At 58.9% G+C, this 24479-nt stretch overlaps 1 protein-coding gene across 1 annotated transcript; it reads right to left on the minus strand.

Annotated features, from left to right (window-relative positions):
• Nucleotides 1–2853: 2853 nt before the first annotated feature.
• On the minus strand, nucleotides 2854–22137 carry REXO1 (RNA exonuclease 1 homolog). Its single transcript, XM_070374322.1, is given in 17 exon segments — nucleotides 2854–3742; nucleotides 3827–3947; nucleotides 4090–4228; nucleotides 4345–4460; nucleotides 4869–4979; nucleotides 5176–5249; nucleotides 5813–5926; nucleotides 6080–6217; nucleotides 6327–6401; nucleotides 6404–6439; nucleotides 6930–7053; nucleotides 7131–7262; nucleotides 7376–7539; nucleotides 9158–9368; nucleotides 10208–10312; nucleotides 11077–12791; nucleotides 21845–22137. Coding segments are annotated over 17 exon segments (3621 nt in total). The 5' UTR covers nucleotides 22002–22137; the 3' UTR covers nucleotides 2854–3653.
• Between the last annotated feature and the right edge of the window lie 2342 nt (nucleotides 22138–24479).

Raw genomic sequence — 24479 nt, forward strand, 5'->3', positions numbered from 1 at the left:
AAAGTAATGTCTCTGCTTTTTAATATGCTGTCTAGGTTGGTCATAACTTTTCTTTTAAGGAGTAAGCATCTTTTAATTTCATGGCTGCACTCACCATCTGCAGTGATTTTGGAGCCCCCCAAAATAAAGTCTGTCACTGTTTCCATTGTTCCCCATCTATTTGCCATGAAGTGATGGGACCAGATGCCATGATTTCAGTTTTCTGAATGTTGAGTTTTAAGCCAACTTTTTCACTCTCTTCTTTCACTTTCATCAAGAGGCTCTTTAGTTTTTCTTCGCTTTCTGCTATAAGGGTGGTGTCATCTGCATATCTGAGGTTATTGATATTTCTCCTGGCTATTTTGATTCCAGCTTGTGCTTCATCCAGTCCAGCATTTCTCATGATGTACTCTGCATATAAGTTAAATAAGCAGGATGACAATATGCAGACTTGAGGTACTCCTTTCCCAATTTGGAACCAGTCTGTTGTTCTAAGTCCAGTTCTGACTGTTGTTTCTAGACCTGCATACAGATTTCTCAAGAGGCAGGTCAGGTGGTCTGGTATTCCCATCTCTTTAAGAATTTTCCAGTCTGTTGTGAATGACAAACCTAGACAGAATGTAAAAAAAAAACAAAACAGAAACATCACTTTGCCTACAGAGGTCCGTACAGTCAAAGCTATGGTTTTTCCAGTAATCATGTATGGATGTGAGAGCCGAACCATAAAGGCTAAGCCCTGAAGAATTGATGAATTTGAAAAGTGGTGATGGAGAAGACTTTTGAGAATCCCTTGGACTGCAAGGAGATCAAACCAGTCAATCCTAAGGGAAGTCAACTCTGAATATTCATTGGAAGGACTTAGGCTGAAGCTGGGAGAAGGAAATGGCAACCCACTCCAGTGTTCTTGCCTGGAGAATCCCAGGGATGGCGGAGCCTGGTGGGCTGCTGTCTATGAGGTCGCACAGAGTTGGACACGACTGAAGCGACTTAGCAGCATGATGGAGCTGAAGTTCCAATACTTTGGCCACTTGATGTGAAAAACTGACTCATTGGAAAAGACCCTGATGCTAGGAAATATTGGAGGCAGGAGGAGAAGGGGATGATAGAGGACGAGATGGTTGGATGGCATCACTGACTTAATGGATATGAGTTTGAGCAAGCTCCAAGAGATGGTAAAGGACAGGGAAGCTTGGTGTGCTGCAGTCCATGTGGTCACAAAGAGTCAGATGGGTCAGAAGTCAAAGTATTCTCCAGTACCGCTTTTCAAATGCATCAATTCTTCAGGACTTAGCCTTTATGGTTGAACTCTCACATCCATGCATGACTACTGGAAAAACCATAGCTTTGACTATATGGACCTCTGTCAGCAAAGTGATGTTTCTGTTTTACATTCTGTCTAGGTTTGTCATTTACAACAAACTGTGGTCGCAATGGACACGGGGGCAAGTCCTTTAGTGGTGGAATCTTGTAAAGCTTGCATTCGGTGAGGTGGGTTGGACCTGGTTGAAGCTGGGTGGGCCCACAGGGTTGGGGAGAGGCTAGAGGTAGAGGAAGGATGCTGGGGTGTTAGATAATCAGGAATTGAGTCTGAGCCATGGGCCTGGGTTCTCTTTCATTCATCCCATTTCAATTCAATGAGCATCTCCTATGCACAGGTAGAGTGTTGGGTGTCTGGCTGGGGAAGGCTGTTAGAACCACTGAGACCATCCTACCAGGAAGCAGCACAGAGGGTTGCAGCCTGGAGTTTGCCTACCCAGCACTCAGGTAGGGGTCCGGGGGCCTTCCTGGAGGGGGCAGGGGTGTGAGGCAGCGATGAGGTTTGGGCAGCATTCAGGCCAGAGGTGGGGTACTTGGATCAGGGTGGGGCAGTGTGTGGGGGGCACTACTAAAGGTAGGGTCCTCTTAGGAGGGGCAAGTTTGAGGGTTCAGGGGAGGTGATTAAGCTGTTTTTCATATTCTTTTGAAGAACCTTCTGAAGAACAGAAATTAGGAAGGTACTTCCCAGCTTTGGAGTCAGTCTCTCCCCCTGGCCAGCTGTGACTGAACAGGCCAAATCTACCTGCCTGTCCTGCCTTCCAAACTGATGTTGGGTGAATGAATGATGGAGTGGAGACAGAACCCAGAAGCTGACCGCCCCATCAGAGCAGCAGCCTCCACCCCCATTTCTTGGGAAGCCCTACACATTGAGCAGCATCCTGCTCTTCCAGCCCCATCCAGGGCTTACTGAGAAACACCCTGGGGAGGGGCTTGGACAAATTGCTCCAACAGCCTCCAGGAGACACCACCACCAGGCGTGCACCTATGCAGAGGGCATTTGGTATTCAGCACCCCCCTTCCCACATGGTGACAAAAGGGAGTTTCCCAAGCAGGCAGATCTGGTTTGCAAAAGCTCTTCGGCCTCTGTGAACCAGCAGTTTTGGCAAGCTGAAAGCTTTCGTCCCACCCCCAACTTGACCCCCTCCCCTGCATCCAAAAGCCCCTCCCCCAGCTGCCCAAGGCTTCCCTGGGGTACTCGTGCTCTGGGGAGGGGGAGAGGGATGGAACCCACACAGCAATGTCCTTCGGAGACATGCTTGCATCCTGTATTTAGAAAACCACTCCTTGTTCAAAAAAAGGGGGGGGAAAGTCAATAGGTCACTAGAACATGGGTCATAATGGGTCCCAGAGGGTCAGGATGGCCAGTGGCTGGTGGCAGGGGCCTGACTCTTGGCTGCTGGCTGTAATCACCAGCACTGGGAAGGGTCTGGAAACATGGGGCCCTGGGTCCACGAGGGAGAGCAAGGTCCTGACATCCGCCCCCAACTAGGGGTGAGTGACCTCCACTGTGCATGGAGACCCACACCTGGCACCAAGAACACGACATGTCACAAGCTCTAAAATCCATACAAACATTTATTCTGCCCCTGCCTGGGGGTGGGGAGGGGATCTTGGAAGGGGGTGCTGTGGGGCTTTACAGAGAGCCCCCAGGGGAGGGCGGCGCTCTGGCGGGAGGACAGTGTCCAGAGGCCAGTAGGCCCTAGGGTTTCCAGAAGGCGAGGTCTGGGGGGCTGATGGAGGCGCTGGATTGGTTACCAGAAGCCCCAGGGTCCAGGTAGGTTGGGGAGGCCAGATCCCACTGTCCAGGCCCAGGCTAGGTGGAACTCCCAGGTCCTGGTGGCCTTTGGGGCGCCAGCTGCACTCCCAGCTCCACCCCCACCCCCCAGGAGGGAAGGCAGCACCGGGGTCTTGCTCCTCCGGGTGGGGAAGACAACTGTCAAGTCATCAGGTTTAAATTCAAAATAATAAAAATAACAATACAAAATAAAAAGACAAACCCCTGTCACAAACAAACCCTTGACAAGCCTGCCACCCCCGCACCCTCCACCCACAAGAAGGGGCACCAGCAGGGCCTGTGGGGGTGGCAGGCCGGCCCCGCCCGTTGAGTCAGCAGCAGTCTGAGGACAGAGGTCAGGGGCAGAGGCGGGGACGGGCAGGGGCGCGGAGGGGCTCAGGGCTCCAGGGTCGGTCTCGGCGCTGGGCTCTCTGCCGCCAGCTCATCTGGTTCTCTCGGTTTTCTGTGTCTTGGCGACGTGGACAGGGTTAGCTCTCGAGATTTATTGCACTGTTTTGGAAGAGGCCTGGGGTAGAGGACGGGCCGGGGCTGTGGGAGAGGCGAGCAGGCAGGCAGGCGGCGGTCACCGCTTGGTCTTGGCGTCTTCTCGGATCTTCCAGATCACCAGGTGCATGCAGGCACTGGCATCCTCGCTGGAGCTGTGCCCGTCCACTGCAGGCAAATGGGTGTCAGAGCCGGGAACCTGCAGCCCCCATATCCCCCAAGGCTCCCACGTGCCTGTGCCCCAGCACTCACCATTGTCCTGGATGATCTGTCTGAGGTAGTCGGCCATGAGATTCCGCAGGGAGCGCTTGTAGGGGAGGCCCAGGCGATGTGGGAATAACACAGACGTGTCCACCACGGTGCTGTGGATGACCTGCAGGCAGGTGGGCGGGCGGTCAGGGAGGGTCCCAGAGGGCACGCCGGGGCCTGGCCTCAGATTCCACAGCTCCCTCCCTAGATTGAGAACAATGGGCCCCAGCCGCCTTCTGGGAACCAGGATGGAGGGGACAGGGTACCTTCAAGGCCAGCAGGTCGCTCTCCAGACTGTGACCGATGAGGACGGTGTCTGAGCTGAACATGCTAAGCAACACGGCCTGGACATCCCGGAGCGAGATGCTCGTGTCTGCAAGGTCAGCCTCAGTCACTCCTGAAAACCTGGGTGGGAGGAAGGAGGCATTATGGAGCTGGGAGGCCCCAACCTGGGGCCGGGCGGGGACTCGGCTGCAGGCAGGGGGTTGGGCCGTGGTGGGGAATGGGCAGAGGACGCGCACCTAGTGTTATAGTCGACAATCTCGTTGTCTGGCCTGACAAAGGTGTCATACACAACCTGGAGGTCCGTGTCCACCACTGTGACGCGCGTCAGCTCCAGGCCATACGTGGTGTAGGACTGTGGGGCCAAGGGACACGCCTCAGACGGCGGGTCCCGACAGCCCTTCCCGCTCCACAGCCCAGGGTCCCTGAGCCCCATACGCGGCAACTCAGGCCCCACTTTTAGATACAGAACCCATGCCAGAGGCCTTCCAGGGGCTTCTCTGGGGGGTCAGAGAAAGATAAGAACATGGGTGCCCTCCCCGCGCCAAAGCTGAGCCAGGGGCTGTGTTGTGCACCAGGCCCTCAGGCTCAGGTGCTGGCCAGGCTGTGACATGAGCTCGGGGGAGAGGTGGACTCACTGCCAGACACCCTCTTCTTCTGACGCCAGCACAGCCTGAGGTTCTGCAAGAGGGACTGGGAAGCCCCTCCCAGGCAGCAAGCCCCCCAAGGGCTGAGGAAGTTCAGGGTAGCCGGGCCCACTCACCATCTCACAGTCGAGGGCGTAGACTCCTGGATGCGCATCTCCTGAAAGCTCTTTCTCAAAAGTCTTCACAAACCCTTCCAAGTTTTCCTTCCGGCCATCCTGCACATGTTGCTTGGGGTGGAAGGAAGGGAAGATCAGGTTGTGGACTCGGAAGGGCAAGGCTGGGCTCAGGGGCTGGGCTGTGCTGGCAGCAGTCACGGACTGTCCTTTACCCAAGGTCCCCACACCAGGCGGGAAAATCAAGTACAGGAAAAGGGAGGCTTGGGGCCAGTGCTCCCCAGGACAAGGAATGACCCAGGACACTTACCTTGGCGACCTGACAGCCGGTAGAGCCTATGGCAGCTGAGCAGCATGTATACTGAGTCTCCCAGCCACCGGCCACTATAAACAGATGCGGTCAAGCAGGTCCACCCAATGCTCCGGCCCAGTCTAGAACACTCGGTCTGCCTGGTGGGCAGGGGCTTCCCAGGCCCCTTCCCTAGGGGAGCGCCAGGCCCAACCAGGGCGTGAGGGGCAGAGACACCTGGCAGACCCCATCCCACCCTCACCCAGCACTAGTTCTCCTCACTAGGCAGTGAGGACGAGCTTGGTGTGGCCCCAGGGAGGCTTGCCCACCCAGAGAGGGTCTTGGGCAGCCAGCGGGCAGAACTTAAGGAGCCCTGTATGTGCCCGTGAGTGGGAAATGGCCACACTGACGACAAAAGGAAGCAAGCAGCCACAAGACAGGATGAAGCCTTGGTTCCCTTGGGCTAAACTGCCCCTGTTCTTCAAAGGCAACAGGGGTGGAAAGGGCACCCGGTGGGTGGGGCCGGAGACCTTCCTTTTATGAATGCTGTCACGGGAAGCCCTTTGTATTATTTTTTCCATAAAAACCCACAGTGGAAAAAAAGTTATAAACAATCAGAGCAGGTGGCCAGCCCAGCCCAGCCCGGCAGGGGTCTCACCTCGGTTCCTGCGGAGCCGCCCCCAGTGGTAGTAACACTCCTCCTCACGCACGCAGCGGCCAGAGGAGGACACGAGGTACTCAGCGCCGCAGCGGCAGCAGATCCTGCAGGAGGCTACCAGGTGGGGGGGTGGGGGTGGGGTGCATCAGGCCAGCCTGCCTGGCCCTAAACTCTGTGTCCATACCCATTGGCTGGAACACTCCCTGTCCCCAGACGGCCCCCTCCCCAGCCCCCCGACCCCAGGGTGATGGTGCAAGAAGTACTCACAGTCCTTGGGTTTCTTCTCCTCGGCTGTGAAGATGACGGCGCCACCAGGCTTCTCGGGGTGCGGGAAGGGGTAGCCATTCTCCTTGAGCTGGCCCTCCGTGAGCAGGTACTCCTTGAGGCGGCTGTACAGGGCGGCCCCTGGGGACACGAGAAAGGTGGTCAGCCCACGGCCACACTGGGGCCACACTAGGGCCCTGGGAAAGAGGGCTGAGAGCTGCCGGGGAAGCCCTGCAGGAGTCAGGCTCACCTTTCAGATCCTCCACACGGGGGCTGCTAGGGCGGCTGAGCGAAAAGCTGGTCCTGGCAGCCAACTTGCCCCCAGCACCACTTCATGGGACACCACCCTCCGGCCGCTGGTTTCTGGAAGAGGGTAGTGAACACAGTTCAGCCTGAGTCCTTCCAAGTGCTCCGCTCCCCAAAGAAGGGAACAGCCTGACCTCCTGTGACCTTAACTCTTTGGGGACCAGTAGGCTGCCTGGAAGCCTCTTCCCCTCCCCGGGGTCTTCCCCGCTCAGAAGAGAAGGGCAAGACGTCTACATGGGAGGAGGAGGGGGCTGGCCTGCGGCAGACAAAGTGCAGAAGGCGCTAATGCATCCTTTAAGAAGCTTAGAAGTACCCTCCTGCCTCAAGCTTTTGAAGAGCCCCCCCCGCCCACCGCCATTAGCAGCGGCCCCACAGCTCACTGAGAAGGACAGTTAACAGTGAGAGGAGGCTCTTTTGAGGGCGCAGGGCCAACGTTATCCTCCACAGGGGCCAGACAACCGGGCACGGCAGAGCCTCTGTCTGACAGCCTCCTGACGGGAGGGGGGCTGCTAAAGGCCGAGGCCTGGGTCTTTTGGACATGACTTACTGTTGAGACCAGCTCCGGCACCCGGTCCCAGGCCGCGCAGCTTCTTGAGGGTGTTCACAGCCACGTTCAGGTAGATGTTCTTGCTGGGGCTGCGGTCGTAGGCTACCTTCTCCTCGTTGAGCGCCTGTGGGAGGACATGGACTCAGCCCCACTCGGCCCCGCCTCCCATCATCCCCCAACTCTCCCACCCTCACCACGCACCTTCTCTATGGCTTCCTGGTTAGAAGAGCAAAACTTGAGGCACTCTTCAATAAACAGGTTGAGATACCGCTGGCGGATGACAGTAGGGACTTTGCCCCCGAACTCTTTTGGGATAATGGGCTTCTTTAAACTCTAGAGAAAGAGACCAGCAGAGGGTGGCAGGCTTGCTCCCACCTGGCCCTGGCCTGGCCCAGCTCAGGGTCGACTCAGTTAAAGGGAGACAGCAGGCAGTACCGAGTGCTCACCTGTAAGGACGGGCTGTGTGCCACACGCTTCGGGGCCATGGTGGTGGTGGTCTTGGACGCCATGCCCGACAATGTGCGCGTCTTCAGGGGCTGGCTGCCTGGCTCGGGGCCGCTGGGGGGCTGGCTGCTGCTGGCCGAGAGGGTCCTCTTGGCGCCTGTGGGGGCTGTGGGGGGACAGGGGCCATGAGAGCAGGAGGAGAGCACGCCCATCACCGAGCTGCAAAGCACCAGGCGGCCGCGGCCGTGGAGCGCCAGCAGGACATGCATCTGGGAGCACAGAGGGAGGGTCCGGGGTCGGGCCCGAGGGCTGTGAAATGACATCAGGCTCTATTGGCTTTCAGGTAAGTCCATCGAGGGGGTGGGGGCGAAAATGGGGCTTCGGAGGCCAGCTCAGGCAAGGTCACCGCCAGGGTGGTGCGGCGAGTGGTGGGGGGTGCAGGGAGCCTCTGCCACATGTTCCGGCCCCCGACTCCAAGGCATGGAAGTGTGAGGGACGAAAGGCCCTGGCTCCCGGGCTGAGCACCAGAGCATGCGGGTTGCCCCCGGCCCGCTCATTGTGACCAGCCGGCTGCCTGCAGCCACCCCAGTGTTCTGCCGCTCCCCTTGATGAGGTCACAAACCAGACAGAGGAGGGGGCCACCAGCAGGGCTGTCTCCAAGGGCCCCAGGCGGAGCAGCAGCTGGCAGTGAGGCTGGGGAAGGGGCATGGGGACAGAGTGAGATCACCAAGGAGTGGACAGAGCGGTGACCCAAGCCTGCCCACAACAGGCTCAGCCATGAGGGAGGTGAGCTGGCCACCAGCCTCGTTTCTAAGGATGCACACTTCTCAGTGACAGGAGCGCTTTCAGGGTTATGTAGAGTAGGAGGCATCGGCAGGAAAGTACTCCTGAGGCTTGGGGAAACCGCCCTGCCGCCAGAGTGCAGGCAGTGACACCACCACAGAACTGTCCTAAGTCAATGGAGATGACCAGACAGCCAAGAGTAAGGTTACGCTTCTGAATGTGCGCCTCAGGGCCACGGTTCAATGCTCTCTCCCTTCCTGTCCCCTCGTGCCCTGCCGGAGATGGACTGCATGGTCGCTGGGAGCTGCACCTCAGGCACCCTGAGGGGAGGGCCAGGAACGCCGAGGGCTTCTCCTATGGGAGGCTCTAGCACCAGGAAACCTAAAGAGCCTTCAGAAACCTGGAGCTGTCTCCTCGAGGGGTTTGGAAGCAGCAGCAAGGACACCCAGGGAGTTAGTCAGACAGCAGGGTCTCCTACCCAGGGAAGCCCAGTTCTCTGCATCTGGATGAGCCTTCAGGGGCTGCACAACCCTGCTCCCTTTGCACGCCTAAGCCCCATGCTTATAGCACCATTGAGGTGTAACAACTTTAAGACAAGCCCAAGTTAGAGGACAGTGGCCTCAGGGTAGGAGGGGAGGAAACTCAGGCCCAACCCCTACCCCAGATCCACTGGTTTGACTGGAGGGTTGAGGGCCTCCAGAGCCACCCCCTCATTAACACCTTGTAAGGTGCCACACCTGGGTGGGAGCCTCCTAGACCAGGCCGGCAGGGGAGGCGTGGAGAGTCACTCTCAGTCTGGGGACAGACAGGGAAGGGAGGAAGCCACCCTCGGACTCCCCAGGATAGCCCCGCCCAGGCACCTCCCACTAGCATCGGGGCTGCTTCACAGATAAGCATAGACATCCAGCCAGCACCGCTCAAGGCCACAGCCCCCGGCAGAGCAGGAGCCAGGCCGGGGCTCTCCCTGCTGGTGGCAGCATTCCCCAGCCTCTGGGACCCACCTGCAGCCAGGAGGGGGTTGGGGACATGGGCGATCCTCCGCTTCTCTCCTGGGGCGGAGATGTGGACAGAGCTTGGCTTCTCACCCAGCTGCTGGGCGGCCTGGAGCCAGCCGGCTGACTCCCTCTGCGCCTGCTGGGCCCGTCGGTAGCACACCTCCTGGGCGGTTGGGGGCCGGGCAGGGGGTGCAGGGCCTCTCCTAGTGGGCTCCACCTAGGTGAAGAATTCCAAGTCCAGGACGCTCTGGATCAGAGGCCAGAACAGGCCTTCCAGGGCATCAGGACAGAGGTAGCACTGCAGGATGGGGCAGGCCAGCCCAGGGACCTTCTCCTGGGCGGGCAGGTGCCCTGGAGGGAAGCAGCTGGCCTTCATCTGAGTCTGCTGACCGCCTGGACAGAACCAGCTGGGTTTCCTCCCAAGTGTGCTCATACCCAGGCAGGAACCAGCTGGGCGCTTCAGCACTCAAATTCACCATGACGCTCCACTCTCCCCAGCCCCATCCGGCCCTGCCCTGCTGGCTTCTGTGTGCCCAGTCCCCTCAGCCCTTCTGTAGGCACAGGCTGTGTGTTCCCACCCACCCGTTAAGATTATATCCTGCTCGATCCAATCTTCTCTGAACGGTACTTTCAAAATGCCCAGCAGGGTGCAGAGGGACTGATGAGTGGATCACCTCCATTTCTCTCTTCTGCCCCAGCCTTCCGAGTGCTGGCTCACTGACTAGCCCCACGGTGACTGACAACTCATCCTGTCTGTACACTACAAGGGAAGAACCCTAGGCTCAGAGATGTGGCAGCACTTGCCCAGGATCACAGACCACCTCCGAACTGGGGCTGGGCAGTGTGACCCTGCTGGAGGGCTGCCCTCACCTGGCTCACCACGCTCGGGGCTTTGCCCCCCAGCACTAAGCACACCTTGATGACCGGATATGGATCCTAAGAACTGCTCTGCAGGACACGAGCAGAGCCAGAGGCCCCAGCAGCAAGGGAGCGTGAGGAGGCCCTGCCTCTGTAGATGGGTGCCCATTCCTTCAGGACCCAGAGGCAGACACTTACCTCCTTGCCTTGCTTGGAGAGGTGAGAAATCCTCCTCTTCTGCCCAGGAAACAGTGTGGTCAGGCCTGAATGCCCCTTGTCCTCAGTCTTCTCCTCCTTAGAGGGCTGAGACACAGATCTGTCCCTCAGCGAGCCCACCCCACATCAGCCACAGCTCTTCCACTCGTCCTGGCCTGGGGTACACCCAGGCCTGAGACAGGAGCAGATGGGAAGACACTAACTGGCTGCCCGGCTGGAGAAGGGGTTTCAGGGTTCTCACCTCCCCCCAGAACGTGCACAGGCCCTGCCTCCAGGTGAGGACACAGACTTGGCACCTTGGGCCCACCTCTCAAGGTCCCCAGAGGGTGAGTTCTGCAGACCACCCAGCCCACACTTCCGCCCACCCAGCACAGGGACCGGTGCAGGTTCACAATTGTGGGAATGAAGGAAGAAATGAGAAAAGCAGAGGGCCAGGAACAGGGATGGGCACTAAGGAAGGGGGAGCAGGGGGTGGGGCAAGGGTCCCACTAGGGATACCCCTGCAGCTGCAGGTTGCCTGTGGGACTGGCTGTGCCAGCTTTGTTCAGAGCAAAGGTCCCTCTGGTGGTGAGGTGGGGACACTGCAGCAGGAAACCAGAAAGGTGGAGGCTGGCTGAGTTTGGGGGTCTGACAGGGAGGAGAGGGGAAAGGAGGGGAATGGGGGCTGCAAGGAATAGGGAAGCGGTGAGAGAGGTAGGAAATAAGCAGGATCAGGAGCGGGCAAGTGGTAGCCATCCAGGGGTCTGAATTATGAATGAGTTGCGAGGCTGGTGCTGAGAAAGCCATCTCCACTGGGTGCCGGGACTCTGGTCACAGGGAGTCAGGGAGGTGCCTGGCTTGCCTGCCCTCACCTGCCGGGCCAGGCGGCCCTTGTCCTCAGTCTTGACAGCCGTTGACTCGTTGAAGATGCGCAGGCACTCCTCCATGGGGTCAGAGTCAAAGTCAACCTCCTTCTCCAGGGCCGAGTAGTCCACATCAGAGCCCGCCCCCGAAGAGGACGAGGAGGAGGGGGGTGGGGAGGCCTTGAGGCGCTTGGGCGGCCCCCGCGCAGCCGACAGGCCCAGGCTGGAGTCCGAGTCTGAGTCCGAGTCCGAGCTGGAGCTGAGGCTGGGGGGAGCGAGAGGCCGGGTGGCCGGCGTCTGGGGCCGCGGGTCCTCGTCCTCACTCTCATCCCCGAAGAGCTCAGCATGGCTCAGGGTCCGCCTGGGCAGCTTGGGGGCGTCCCGGGGGGCGCCCTCGTCCAGCGAGAGGGCCTTCCTCTCTGCCAGCTTCCCTGACAGGGTCTTCCCAGCTATCCTATCTGATGGTTGGCAGGCTGCCCCCTGTGCGGGGCTCAGCAGCGGTCCTGGCCATTCTGGTCGGCCTTTCCCTGAGCTGGCCACCGGAGTGGCTGAAGATGGCTTTTTCTTGGTCCCTTGGGGCCGCTCTGCTTTGTGCCTGGGGCTGCCGGCCTGCGGGCCCCTCCTGTCTGCAGCGGACTTCTCAGCCGGCCTCCCTCGTGCACCATCCTTACCCTTATCTGTCTTCCGGACACTGTCCTTGTGGCTGGCGGTGGGTGACACCCCACTTTTCTTCTTAGGCCTCCCCTCCTTGGGGCTGCTGCGCTCTGGCGCAGCCCTGGCTGGTGAGCTGGGCTTAGCCAGGGGTGGCCTGCCCGGGCTCCGAGGGGGTGGCCCAAGATCCTCTACGTCACACTGCACCGCCATCTCCTTGGTCTCCCGAAGGCTGCCCTCCTCCAGTTCAGGGCCCTCCCTGGAGCCCGGCTTCCCTGGGGCCTTGCTCTCAGCACCCCCTTGAGCTCTTGGGGGGCTGGTGGTGACAGATTTGTCACCTGGAGCGACAACAGCGTCATCGTCCGAGTCCGAGAACCTGGCGTCGCAGCTGCCAAAGGGGTCACAGGGCTTCTTGGGTGCAGGTGTGTAGGGCTCGCTGCCACGGGAGCTCCGGGGCCGCTTGGGGGCCCTTTCGTCCTTGGTGCTGGCCCTGCTGAGCAGGCGGGCAGAGAAGTTGGACAGGGGGTCATACTCCAGGTCTGTAGACGGCTTAGAGTTGTCCACCACGTACTTGCTGCTGGAGACAGGGCGGCTGTACCGCCGGGGCTGGCCCACGGCCTTGGGGACATACTCCAGGGCGCCGCCACCCCCTCCACCATGGCCCTGAGCCCGGTCTGGCGAGGCCAGTGAATACTTGCAGCCAGGCTCAGCGGTGGCAGCCAGTGGGGTGGGCTGATAGCTGGCATCAGGGCTCAAAAGGCCATGGCCGCTGGGGTTGTAATCGAAGGACAGTGGGAAGGCGTCCCCGTCCAGGCTGGTGGCGGGGCAGGCAGCAGGGCCATGAGGTGCCAGGACGGGGGCCTCGGCTGAACCGCACTCCCGGGCTGTCTCCAGGAGCTCCTGGTAGCGCCTCTGCTCCAGCTCCACCTCAGAGCGCACGGCCTCGATGGCCTGGTTGACCAGCTCCAGCTCCAGGATGTCTGAGCGGGAATCAATGCCTCTGCCCAGGGCGCCATTCTCCCTCTGTGCAGGGGGCTTGGGCAGCTCAGGGTTGTACGGGTCATAACCAAGCCCTGAAACGGAGAGGAGAAACAGCCATGAGCAGGCTGGTGCAGCAGCGGCCACCTGAGCCAGTGACCAGCCACTGCCTAATCCCAGGCCTTGACCCTTGGGGCCAGCAGGGAAGAGCAGAGAACCAGCCTTTCAGAACCTGCCAGGGCCAAGTCTACAGCTGACTGCACAGAAGCTCTGGAAGCAAATCAAGGGTCCTGGAGGGTTCCTCTGTGCAGGTCCTGCCACCAAGTGGGGTGTGGGGCACAGAGCCTGGGGTCTTCCTGACCTGGAACATGGATGGTGAGGTCTGGGGAACTGGGCAAGGGTGGGCTTTCCACATGGCTCAGCCCACGCTTAAGCCATACCACACAGCTCCCTGAAGCCAGGGGGGCAGGAGGACACTGGCAGAAGGCCGGATAGCCAGCCAGCCAGGGCCAAAAGCACAGGGCACAGAGCCGTCTGACTTGGGGGCAGGGAGCAGAAGGTGGGCCCGACACAGCCCACCCAGAGCAGCGGGCAGACATGCACAGCCCTGCCTGGTGACTGTGCCTTTAAGGCTCTGTCCTCCCACAAGCTTTCTCGCCCACAGAAAAATCCACCGGTGGCGCATATACCAGTGAGGACATGGAAAGTCCTGAAGTGTCAACTGTGAGGAGGTGGCAGCTGGGTGTACGCAGAACATGGCAAACTTCACAGGGGAAGCAAGGCATACTGTCCCCAGAACGATGCCCAAGTTTAAGATGTTCAGACAACGCGTGACATTGGGGAAGCACAGTGGGGTGGACGACAGGGCGGGCATGGGACACACTCATGTCTGCATCGGAACAGGGGTGGCGGGGCAGCTGGCGGGCAAGTGGCTGCTGTTACTGACCCGCCTCCAGGGTACATTACACAGGAACAGCCGAGCACCACACAAGCTGGCAGGGACCTCACAGAAGACTCCCTTATGGACAAAGGTGCAAAGCTTCTCCGTAAGGTGTGAGCAGGTAAAGCCCAATGCTCCCAAAAGTGAGTAACTAGATTCAATTGTTTCAGAATTTAAAATGGTTTCTGGTTAGAACGTCTCCCAGACACGAGTCTGTGAAACTCTGAAGAAAAAGTGACTTGTTCTGATGCCCTGTGCTTGGCCATGCTCCAGGAGCCTCAGGATGGAACCAACTGTGCCCCCACTCTGGGCCTCTGACCTCCAGAACCGCCAGAGGAAACCCTGTGCTCTTCTAAGGTACCTGGTGAGGAGGGCTCTTACTGTAGAAACCCCAGGAAACGCAAACACCCTTGAGAGGGGACGCATAGGAGAACTGGCGCTGCTGCAGGACAAGGGTGGGTAGCTGGGCTGCTAGACGACCAGGGGGCCAGGGGTGCAGGTTCCATCACAGACCTACTGTCCAGCTTTTACCCTGGAACCTATTTCTCAAGTGACACTTGAGAGGACGTGTGTGTCTGTGCTTCAGACCACCCCAGACACACCCAGCCTGCAGGTTATAGACAGGGTGGCAAAACCAAGTCGCACAGGCCACAGCGGGACTGGGTGCTGGTGACTGGTCAGAACACACAGGCACTTGCCCCTCTGCCCCAGAAGAGGTTCAGGATGAAGCGACCATCCAGAGGTCCAGAAACCCCCAAGGGCAGGATCCAGGACCCTCCCCACAGCTGACCCTAACCCACAGCGGGCCCACAGGCACTACCACAGACCCACCCCAGCCACTTGCGGCCCATGCGAACAGAAAAGCCAGTGCTCTCTCCTCTCCTCGAAGTCTTGGTTGCCCAGCAGAGTGGAGGGCCTAGAACACAACCTAGGCATGTCAGCAAGCGGTGGACTGGGTCCTGCAAGTCTTGGGGGACCTCCAGCCCCAACCCCCCTCACTCCCTGACCTCCCTCCTCCTGAGGCTGAGATGGCTCCCAGTAGCAGGGCTCATCTGGGGGAAATGCCCCTCACCCCGGAGGGAGTGGGGTTCTAATGGATGGAGGTCCTCCCCACTCTGACCAGCTCTGGAACATGCGGCAATGTGCCCCAGCAACACAGAAACCCCCCGGAGTGCCTCATGCCCTTCTCATGCCAGAGTTCAGACCTCTGCACTTCACGGTGTGACAGGAATCCCATCACAAGCAAGCCTGCACTTGGGAAGCAAGGAGAGGAAGGAGGTGCCCAAAGGGCCAGGCCACAAGTAAGAAAGAGGGTGGCAGGCTGCCAAGGCCCCAGGGGGCCCGCTGGGCACCCTGATGGGGAGAGGAGCTCCTGCTCTCTGATGAAGGCCTGCTCTAGCGTCAGAGGGCTTTCTGAGGGCAGTACTCCCTCCACTTCCTGCAGCCTCCACGGCCCAACACTCAGACTCTGAAGAGAGTAAACCCCTGGCCAGGCCCAGCCCCCGAGATCTGGGCATCCCAGAGCCCTGCCGAGGTGGGATGTTTCAGTACCAGGGAGGCTCCCTCTCCACACCCCACCATGCTAAATTGAAAAAAAGAAAAGAAACATCCCCAGAAGAAAGCAGAGGGTCTAGGTCAAGACCCTCCCCTCTAAGCCTCAGCGTCCCTGAGGTGACACAAGGCTGCAGGTCTAGGCACATCAACCACACAGCTGCTGGGGCTCGGCCGCAGCCCCTGCAGCTCAGAAGTGTGTGGGGCCCAGAGTTTGACCCCCATGCTCCTGCTGAAGCTTCTGGAGGCCTCTAGGGGGAGGCAAGTAGATGGAGAAGGCATTTGTGATGCTACCTAGCCCCCACCCCACCCTGCCTCAAGGGACCAGCCCTCAGGGGACCAGGAGGAACTGGAGAAGCCAAGCGACAGGTGACCCTCAAGAGGTGGAGAGGGGCCGTGGCGCCGCAGAAGCACCTTCCCATTAACAGGGAGTTAATCTGGCTGGAAGCCAAAGGGCGCTCCTTCGGGGTTTGTACCAGGGAAGAATGCCTTTGGTAAACAAGACTAATTGGCTGTTTTTCAGCAAGGGGTCGACTCTCAAGCTGACTGGGAAACCTCCTGGAAGGCCTGGCTGCTGGGGTTACACTCTCAGGAGAAGTTCCTGCCCCAGACCCAGGGCAAGAAATGGGCTGGCAAGCGGGGCCACCACGGAAGAGACACCCTAGGGAGGCCCCTGGCAGCTCCTGGGCTGTCCCCGTGCCCGGTCTTTGTGTGCCAGCCCTCTCCTGGTCTGGCACCCAAGGCCGCTCTCCCCGTGACCTGGTCCCAACATGCCCTGGTCACCAGCTCCAGGTGGCCAGGCATCCAGCATGGCAAAGCCAAGGCCAGCTGTCCCATCTCCAGCCAGGAACACACACGGCCACAGTGCTCAGGGAACAAATCACCCAGAGCTCACTTTGGGTGGAAGGACAGTGTGGGGTGGCAGCTGCCCCAATACCTCTGAGCCCTGTCCTCTGCTCCCCCCTACCACCCTCAATTGAGGAAACACTCTGAAGACAACTGGCCCACAGCTCCAGCTGCAAGTGCAGTTAATGAGCAGACAAGTGGGCAGGAAGGCCTCACTGGGAGGCACGGGCCCCAACCCAATCGACTCTAACTCTGAGGCCTTCCCCTTTAATCCTCACGCCCATCCTGCCTGCTTTGGCCCCACTCACAGAGGAGGCTGGGACTGGGGCAGTGCCATACCCCAAAACCCTGGCTTCCCTCCCCAGACCAGAAGACCCAGTGCCACCTGATTCTCTACGGTCCAAAGGACTCTCCACCACCCCACCTTCCCCTTACGCCTCTGCCCCCCATCAACAGACGATATGCACATGGCAGTGCCACCCCCTACTTTGTGCCCTGGTTAGACAACAGTGGGGACTCTTTCGCCTCAGGGGATGGTCACAACCCAAGGGGGCAGGCCAGGGAGTCAGGAAGGGACAGGCACCATCCCTGCTACATGAGAGATGAGTAGGACAAAAGAACCAGTCAAAGGAGAGCAATGAGGCCCACTCCTTCGGCAGGAAGCTGCCCAGGCGGCAGAAGCCTCGAAGGCAGAGAGAGGACTATCAGCTTCCAGACACCAGGCAAACTCCTATTCATCCCTCAAAAGCCAGCTCAGCAACCACTTGGCTGCGGATACTTGCCCGACATGTTGCAACCACAGGTGCCAATGGCTCGCTCTCCTGGATTCTGGCCCAGATATGTCCTGCTGGACACTCCTTCCCTCCCAGAGGCTCCCAGATGATCTACAGATGAGTACTGAATTCAGACAGACCCGAAGAGCCCTAGAGGATGCCAGAGCCAGCTCCAGATTTCACAGCTGACTCAGAGGCTGGGTGGACCATGCCTGTGTATCTGTGCCGAGCTCACAGCTAAGATGGCCAAGCCGCCCTCCCCGCCACCCCACCCCCTCCACCACCACCCTCCACGAGTGCTCAGGTCCGTCAGCCACCCGTCCTGCTCCCTACACTTTTCTGTGCTTCCAACCCTGCCTGCCACCTGTGCAGATCGCTTGGGGCAGGGTCAGCCTTCACAGAAAGCCTCAGCCATGGACCCATCACCCTAAAACGACTGGCACAGTTTTTGCTGTGAGTTAGATCACACTGACAGAAGTCAACCTTCCACACGGGCACGGCTTCGACACCAACAAACCAAGTTCCTGCACAACCACTGTTCAAGTCCAGTGTTCTGGTCATGGGGATTCTGAGGGAGGAGCCGGGGCAGAGGAGGATGGCAAGGCAAGCATACTGCGCAGGACAGCTGGGTGAGACGGGAGAGGTGCACTGCTTATTGAGAGGCCTACCTCAAGACCCCACCTGGCAGAAGGGGTGGCCAAGGCTGAGGCGGTGACACTGAGCAGTGGGAGGCTAGGCTCCTCGCACCAAGGAGGACACTGCCCCAACGCCTTCACCTGAGGCTCTACTCCGCCTGCAGGGCTGCAAGCCTGCCATGGGGCTTGTGCCTCCCCTCTGCCGTACACTCTGGGGATGGGGTGCACTCAAGCATCTTGCATAGCCCCTGAGCTCGCCGGGCTGCTGTGCTGTCCTCGCTGATCCAACCCTGGCGCTTGGGCTGCTCTGCCTCTCACCTTGGCTCCCGGAGGAGCTGGGGCGGGAGGGGTGGGGGGGATTGGTGTGGCAATTCTCGGGGTGGTGCTCTCTCAGCAGGCCAAAGCCGGCTCTCTCAGCCCATCCTCAGATACAGAAACAGGCCAGGGCTGGGACACTGTTCAGGCTCCTCCATCTCGTTTGGCAGCACTGACACTTGGAGCTGGACAAGGCCACATGTGTGCAGGGAAAGGGAACTGCCCCGGGCACTGTGAAGTGCTGAGCGCCATCCCTGGACACCCCTTTTCCCTACCCCCCCCTCCCCCAGTGCCAGGAGCCCCCTCCATCCTGACAACCACAGATGTGTCCCCAGGAAGGTCAGTGTGAACCCCAGGCAAGACACTGCTTTGCTGACACTAAGCAGAGAACCCTAAAAATGCCAAAAAAAAAACCCCCAGCTCTGGGGGCAGCTGTATCCTTATTCAAATGGCCCAAGCCTGGATCTGGGCAAGAAGGCCAGTCTAGAAAGCTCCCCAGGTGCTTCAAGAGGGGCCACCAGGTGTGGGAACCAGAGGCACAGGGCAGGCCTCGCACCTCGCTGGGGTTTCTGCAACCTTGACAGAAGGACCCAGCTCCCCAAAAGGGCAGGGTTACAAGTACAGGAAGGACAGACCATGTCCCAGGCTGGGAGGAGGCACAGAAAGCCCGCTGATGCGGGAGTGGGGACATCACCATATACAAGACGCACCTCCTTTGACTTTCCAGTGTTCTCCTGTATGTTTAAAATGAACATTACTCCGAGACCAAAAAAAAGGCACTCTAAACAGAGATGACTTAGCTGGGATTGGACACTGCCTCTGAAGACAGGGGCTGCACCACCCACTGAACTTAGACTGCCCTCATCCTGGAGTAAGAAAGGGATTCGTGCTGCTCTGAAAAGCCACAGTACCTCTCCTCCACTCCCTCTTCACAGAGAAGTCAAGAACAATGGAACAATGGAACCACCCACCGGATGGCAGTGCAGGCTCCTCCCCTGGGAGGTGGCAAGCCTGGGTCCCGAGCCTGGTGGCCCAGCTCCCTTGGCTGAGCTGCACCTGTGCACACAGCTCCCCAGGATGGGTGGGAAGGTGAGACTGATGACCCGGGTCTTCTCCAGGGTGCTCCTGCCCCCAGGGAACACTGGGTGAAGTCTGGGGACACCTGTGCTTATTAAGACTGGGGGACTCCTGGCATCAAAGAGGTGGGGCCAAGGAGGCTGCTCCATCCTGCACAGAGCCCAGGATATCCCCCCCTACAGCCCCCCATCAGTTTCTGGCTTTATTCATGGCTCCACCGTCTCCCGACAAAGTCAGAGGCCCTTGACAGGCCTGACCCAAGACCACACCTGGCGGTAAGCTAGGGAAGCCCTGGAGGTAGTCAAGTACCCGGCCAGACCTTCAGATACATAGGTGACACTGCTCTTTCCTGGGCTTTCTCTCCCAGGAAGGGTAGGAAAGGGTGTGTATGGCTCATTCAGGAAGAGAAAGCACCAAACAGAAGAACACTTCCCTTCTGTCTCTGAGCACAGCCATCAGGGCAGTGGGGAGTCATGCCCTCGTGAATCCCGCTGGCCCCCAGCCCATGGGGAAGGCAGTGAAGGGCTACTGCCCCTTCGGAAGCACACACTTCTCTGGCTACACTCTCCCTTCCCACCTGACTCCTGGCCCTTAGCATCCCTTAAGAAGCAAGGCTTGCTCTCAGGACACCAGACCACAAGGGTCCCCCAGGGGCCCAATGTGAGACCCAGGCGAGCTGGGGCCACCCTGCCTTCCAGCACAAGTCAGGGCTTCCTTCGGCCGGTCTTTGGGAGATTTCAGTGCTCAGGCCCTGCAGAATGGGTAAGGCCCTTCCCCAGGTCTCACTGCTGCCTCTAAGCCTTGGGACACAGCACTGAGCCCACACGTGATGGGCACCCAGGTGCCCAGCAACAGGAAGTGAGGGGGCAAGGGCCTGACCGCCCTGATCCGACCCCAAGAGGCGCACTTACCAACCATGCGTACACAGGTGCGTAGCTTCCCCTCTCTGGACCCATCTCCTTGTCTGTAAAATTGGGACAATTGTCCCTCCCACCAGTTAAGAGTTATGAATAAAGAGCATGCCTGAGGGTGCACGGGAGTAACTGGGCAACCCCAGCAGAGCATGGGGGTGGGGACCCTGGAGCACAGGAGGGCGGATCTAAGGGCCAGAAAGAACGGGATGGGCCCTACATGGGCCTCAGGGGGCCGGGAGACCAAGGCCGGAGGTGCTGGAACCCCTACATCCTGCCTGTAGGCAGTCAGTACCATCTGCATCCCTGCCCAGCCCACCCTGGCCAAGCATCTGCTCTTGGGCCATGTCAGTCTGCTCACAGGGGGACCCAGACAAAATCTGGCCTGTGGCTGCAGCCTCTCCAAGCCCCACAGGAAGTGTGCCTGTCAAAGTCCAGAGCAAGGGGGAGTTGAAAGGTGTTGGGGGGGGGGAGTCACACCTGAGCCCGTCAAAGAGGAGGAAACAGCATCAAAGAGGTCCCACAGCAAGACAGAGGCTGAGCTGCAGGAAGAGCCCCACCCGCCCCACCAGAGGAGAGGAGAAGAGGACTGCTTGTTCTCACCTGCAAAAGGAAAATGTAGACACACTGGGGTCAGGGGTAGGCAGCTGCACTTTTTCCTGCGGGAAAGCGAAGCAGACAGGACCACATCACCAACGGGTTCTCAAAATGACACTTTGGGAAACTGGCCATTTGTGATGCAGGAAGACATCAAGAGACCAATGAACTTGGAAGAACACACAAGAGATAAATCAGCGCTCTCAGACGGCTGGAAGTCAACCTGCGGGCCTGCAGACGAGTCACTACCCAGGGTCTGAGGGAGCCGGCCTGCCCCTAGACATAAGGGACTCTTTACAGAACATCATGCAGACCGCACCAGCACGTCAAAAGATGGAGCGAGAAAGTGCACCGGGGCAGGGTGGCCCCCAAGGAGCGTCCCACACTCAGGCCTAAAGCTCAGGCACCTGTGGGCACAGCTGTCTTCCTTCCTTGAGGGAAAGTTTCCAAGAGCCAGGCCGGTGTCCCACCCAGGTGTGCAGCCTGACCTTGAACGATGGCATGTGGGCGGCTGATGCAAGGCCAATGGACCAAGAAAAATTTAGGGTGGAAATTTGAGACAATTCTTTTCTTCTCCTTTTAGGGGGTGGGGGAAACAGGCCTTCATACTAGCAAGGGTGCTTCTCAAGTAAAAAAGCTCTGAGATGAAGATCTGTATCTTAGGCAGAGAGGATAACTGAACAAGGAAATCTGGGTCTGATGGAAAGAGGGAGCCAGTCCCCGAGAACAGGGGCTACAACCGGAGCCTGAATTCCCCTGAAAGGAACGACACACATCCTCCCTGTGGACCTTTCCTTGTGATGCCCCTCTTTTTACCCCCATTCTTCATGTCTCTGCTCAAAGCCTACAGCTCCTAAGAGAAACAGTGCCTGCCTCCTGGCAGCTCTCACCTGAACTCTGTGACATTGACAATCACCACGCAGAGAGACGCGCAGCCTCTGAACGTCCTCTCGGAAGTCTGCCCCCATCCCAACACACACACACACGCAATCAATCAGGTTTGACTCCCTCCCTGACCCTAGTATGACACACAGGGCTCGACACCCAGTCAGTGAGCTCCTAAACAAGACCCTCTCGACTCCGCTGTTGTCAACAGGGGCGGCCACGAGCAGAGGTGCGGCGGGGGAACGAGCGCGGAAGTAAACAACGGCTGCAACCAACACCCCGGGCCGGGGAGGGGGCGGGAACGGTTCCCCCGGCAGGAGTCCCGAGCCTGTTGACCAGTGCTGGCCGCGCTCTTTTCCCGACCCCCACTCGCTTCACGCTCGCGACACCACTAGGAGGGCAGGTCCTCTCGTTTAAGTTTTACACTCGCGAAAACGCAGGCATAGAGGACCCGAGACCGGCACTGGGCTCTGGGGTGGGTGACCCCGGCTTGGAGGGACGTCGCTCGCGAGTATACAGGGAGAGAGCTGAGCGGGGAACGGGAAACCGAGGAAGCCTGGGCGTTGGGGTCCAACCCTCGACGGGGAACCGAACTCGGAGCGGGCAGGCAGACATTACCTGCTGCGGGGGACACCGCTCCACCTTCGCCGGGCGCGCCCGGGCCCCGGGCCCCGCGGTGCCGGAAGTGGCAGTAGGGCCGCCGGCAGGGTCCCCCGGGCGCCCCAGCCCAATAGGGGCAGTCGATGGCCCGGAAGAAGCCGGTGGAGCGTAGCATGGTCCGTCCCGCGGCGGCGCCCCGGCCCGGAGCCGCCGGGCCCCCGGGCCCCCTCACTGACGCCGCGGTCGCCGCCGCCCGCGCCTCACGGACCCCGCCGCCGCCGCCATCTTGCTCCGAGGTCCCCGGAGGCCCCCGGGATGCTGCCGCAAGGGACCCCGGGAGCGGCTGCCCGAAGTGCGCCTGATCAGAAATGCCTGCTCCCGCGGGACCGAGACGGATCGCAGGCCCCTGGTCTGAGACAGATGGCCCCCAAGGGAGGGATAGAGGACACAGGCTGCCCTGTCTGAGGCCTCAGAGCGCCTCGCTGGCGCCTCCGCCGGGTCCTCTAGCAGCAGCAGCGCCATCTTGAGCCCCAGGCCCCTGCGGCGCCAGGGCTGTCCAAGGCGCGCCTGATCCCAAAAAAAAAAAAAAAAAAAAGCTCCTCACTGCCCCGCTACGGCTTATTTGCATTCAATTTGCGTTTTATTAGCTTGTCTTCCTAAGGCGCCCTCTGGTGGTCTATTGGAGTTCTGCATATGCATCTCAACGGCGCCTGAGTTACCCACCCAGTTCAGGCTGTGAAACTCAACTCTGCCCGGGTTGACTCGCGGTAAGTGCTTCATTTCTCCCACCTGAACACTTGCGGCAGTTAAATATCCAGGTACACCAGAGGAGACCTGTTCCGATTCATTCATCGGTCTACCTAATATTTGAGCACCTACTGTATATCAACGCCATGCCCCAAAGTATTTTATCCAGTTACCAGATGATGGAAATTTCAGTGGTTTCTGGTTTTTGCCTTTGGTGAATTGTGCTACTGTGAACATGCATATATAGGTATGTGAGCACCAGTTTTGTTTCAGTACTAGTTTTTCAAATGGTGTAAATGTGTTTGTTGCCCGTTTAAAAAGTTGTGAGAGGACTTCGCTGGCGGTCTAGTGGTTAAGACTGCGCTCTCAATGCAGAGGCATGAGTTTGATCCCTGGTCAGGGAACTAAGATCCCAAATGGCTGCACGGTGCAGCCAGGAAAAAAAAAATTGGGGGAAATGTTGCAAGAAAAACTACAATTTCCAGGCTGTCCACCATCTGGCAATTACCAAGGATCCCCCTGAGCAGGGGATAGTCTTTTTAGGTCACCTCCCACTTATAGCCCACTTTTGTCCCTACCTCAGCACCTGGCCCTGCAGACACAGAGGCTTGAGACCCCCTCACCCCCCGGGATCTCTCGTTGTCTCTCCTCCACTGCCAACAGTGGGGTGGGCTCCTGAACAAAGCAAATATCCTCACCCTGGTGGAGGTAGTGTCTACATGTGGACAGACAACAGGAAATCAGTAAGTGAGATATCACAAGTACAAGGTGAAAAGTGCTATGGGGTGGGGAGAGTAGAACGGAGTAGGAAGTTCAGTCTCTCAGTTGTGCTCGGCTCTTTGTGACCCCATGGACTGCAGCACGCCAGGCTTCCCTGTCCATCACCAACTCTCGAAGCTTGCTCAAACTCATTTCCGTCTGGTTGATGATGCCATTCAACCATCTCATCCTCTGTCGTCCCCTTCTCCTCCTGCCTTCAATCTTTCCCAGCATCAGGGTCTTTTCCAATGAGTCAGTTCTTCGAATCAGGTGGCCAAAGTATTGGAGTTTCAGCTTCAGCATCAGTCCTTCCAGTGAATATTCAGGACTGATTTCCTTTACAGTAGGGGGGTGGGAAAAGGGAGTGGTCCATGTAGTCCTATGGGAAAGGTGGGCTTTAAGCAGTTCTGAAGAAGGAAATGGGGACACTGAGCAGACATCTGGTGGAAAGGCATTCCAGGCAGAGGGCATTGTATGGGCAAAGGCCCAGGGGGACTGCATCAAGCTTATCAGAGCGACCGTGGTGAGGAGGCCGGTGTTGGAGCAGAAAGAGCGAGGGAGGAGGGGAGAGCAGGGAGGGGAACCGGGCAGGTCATACAGGGCCTTGTGAGCCTTGGGGAAGACTTGGACTTTTACCCAAGGGAGGTGGGAGCCCTGAGGGCTGTGCGCAGAGAAAGGAAACCTGACTCAGGTGCTCACGGGCGCCCCCCTGGTGGCTATTGTGGGCGGCTGTGGGTGCACCAAGCAGGGGGAGGCTGGACTGGTTCAGGTGAGCCATTGATGTGGGAAGGTGGAGGCAAAAGAGAGGGGAGAAATGGGGGTACTCTGGATATGTTTGAAGGTAGAGCTCCAGGGAGATTTCCGGAGGTACTAGATGTGGATGGTCAGCCAAAGCTGGGAGTCAAGGACGACCCCAAAGATTTTGCATGCTTGGAAAGATGAATATGCAGTGGGGGAGGGGTAAGAACATACTGGGCCCGAAGTTGAGGGTGAGGCTGGCATGAACCAGGGGTTGTCTTTGCACAGGGGGACCTGAACCTGGGGAGGGGGGCTAGGGGTCCCCGAGATCACCTGCCAATGGAGCGTCTAGGAGGCAGAAATCCTCCTGGTGATTCCGGGACACGGAGAGTGCATGCAAGAGAGATTT

The sequence above is a fragment of the Bos mutus genome, chromosome 7, assembly GCF_027580195.1.
Source record: "Bos mutus isolate GX-2022 chromosome 7, NWIPB_WYAK_1.1, whole genome shotgun sequence".
Lineage (NCBI taxonomy): Eukaryota > Metazoa > Chordata > Mammalia > Artiodactyla > Bovidae > Bos > Bos mutus.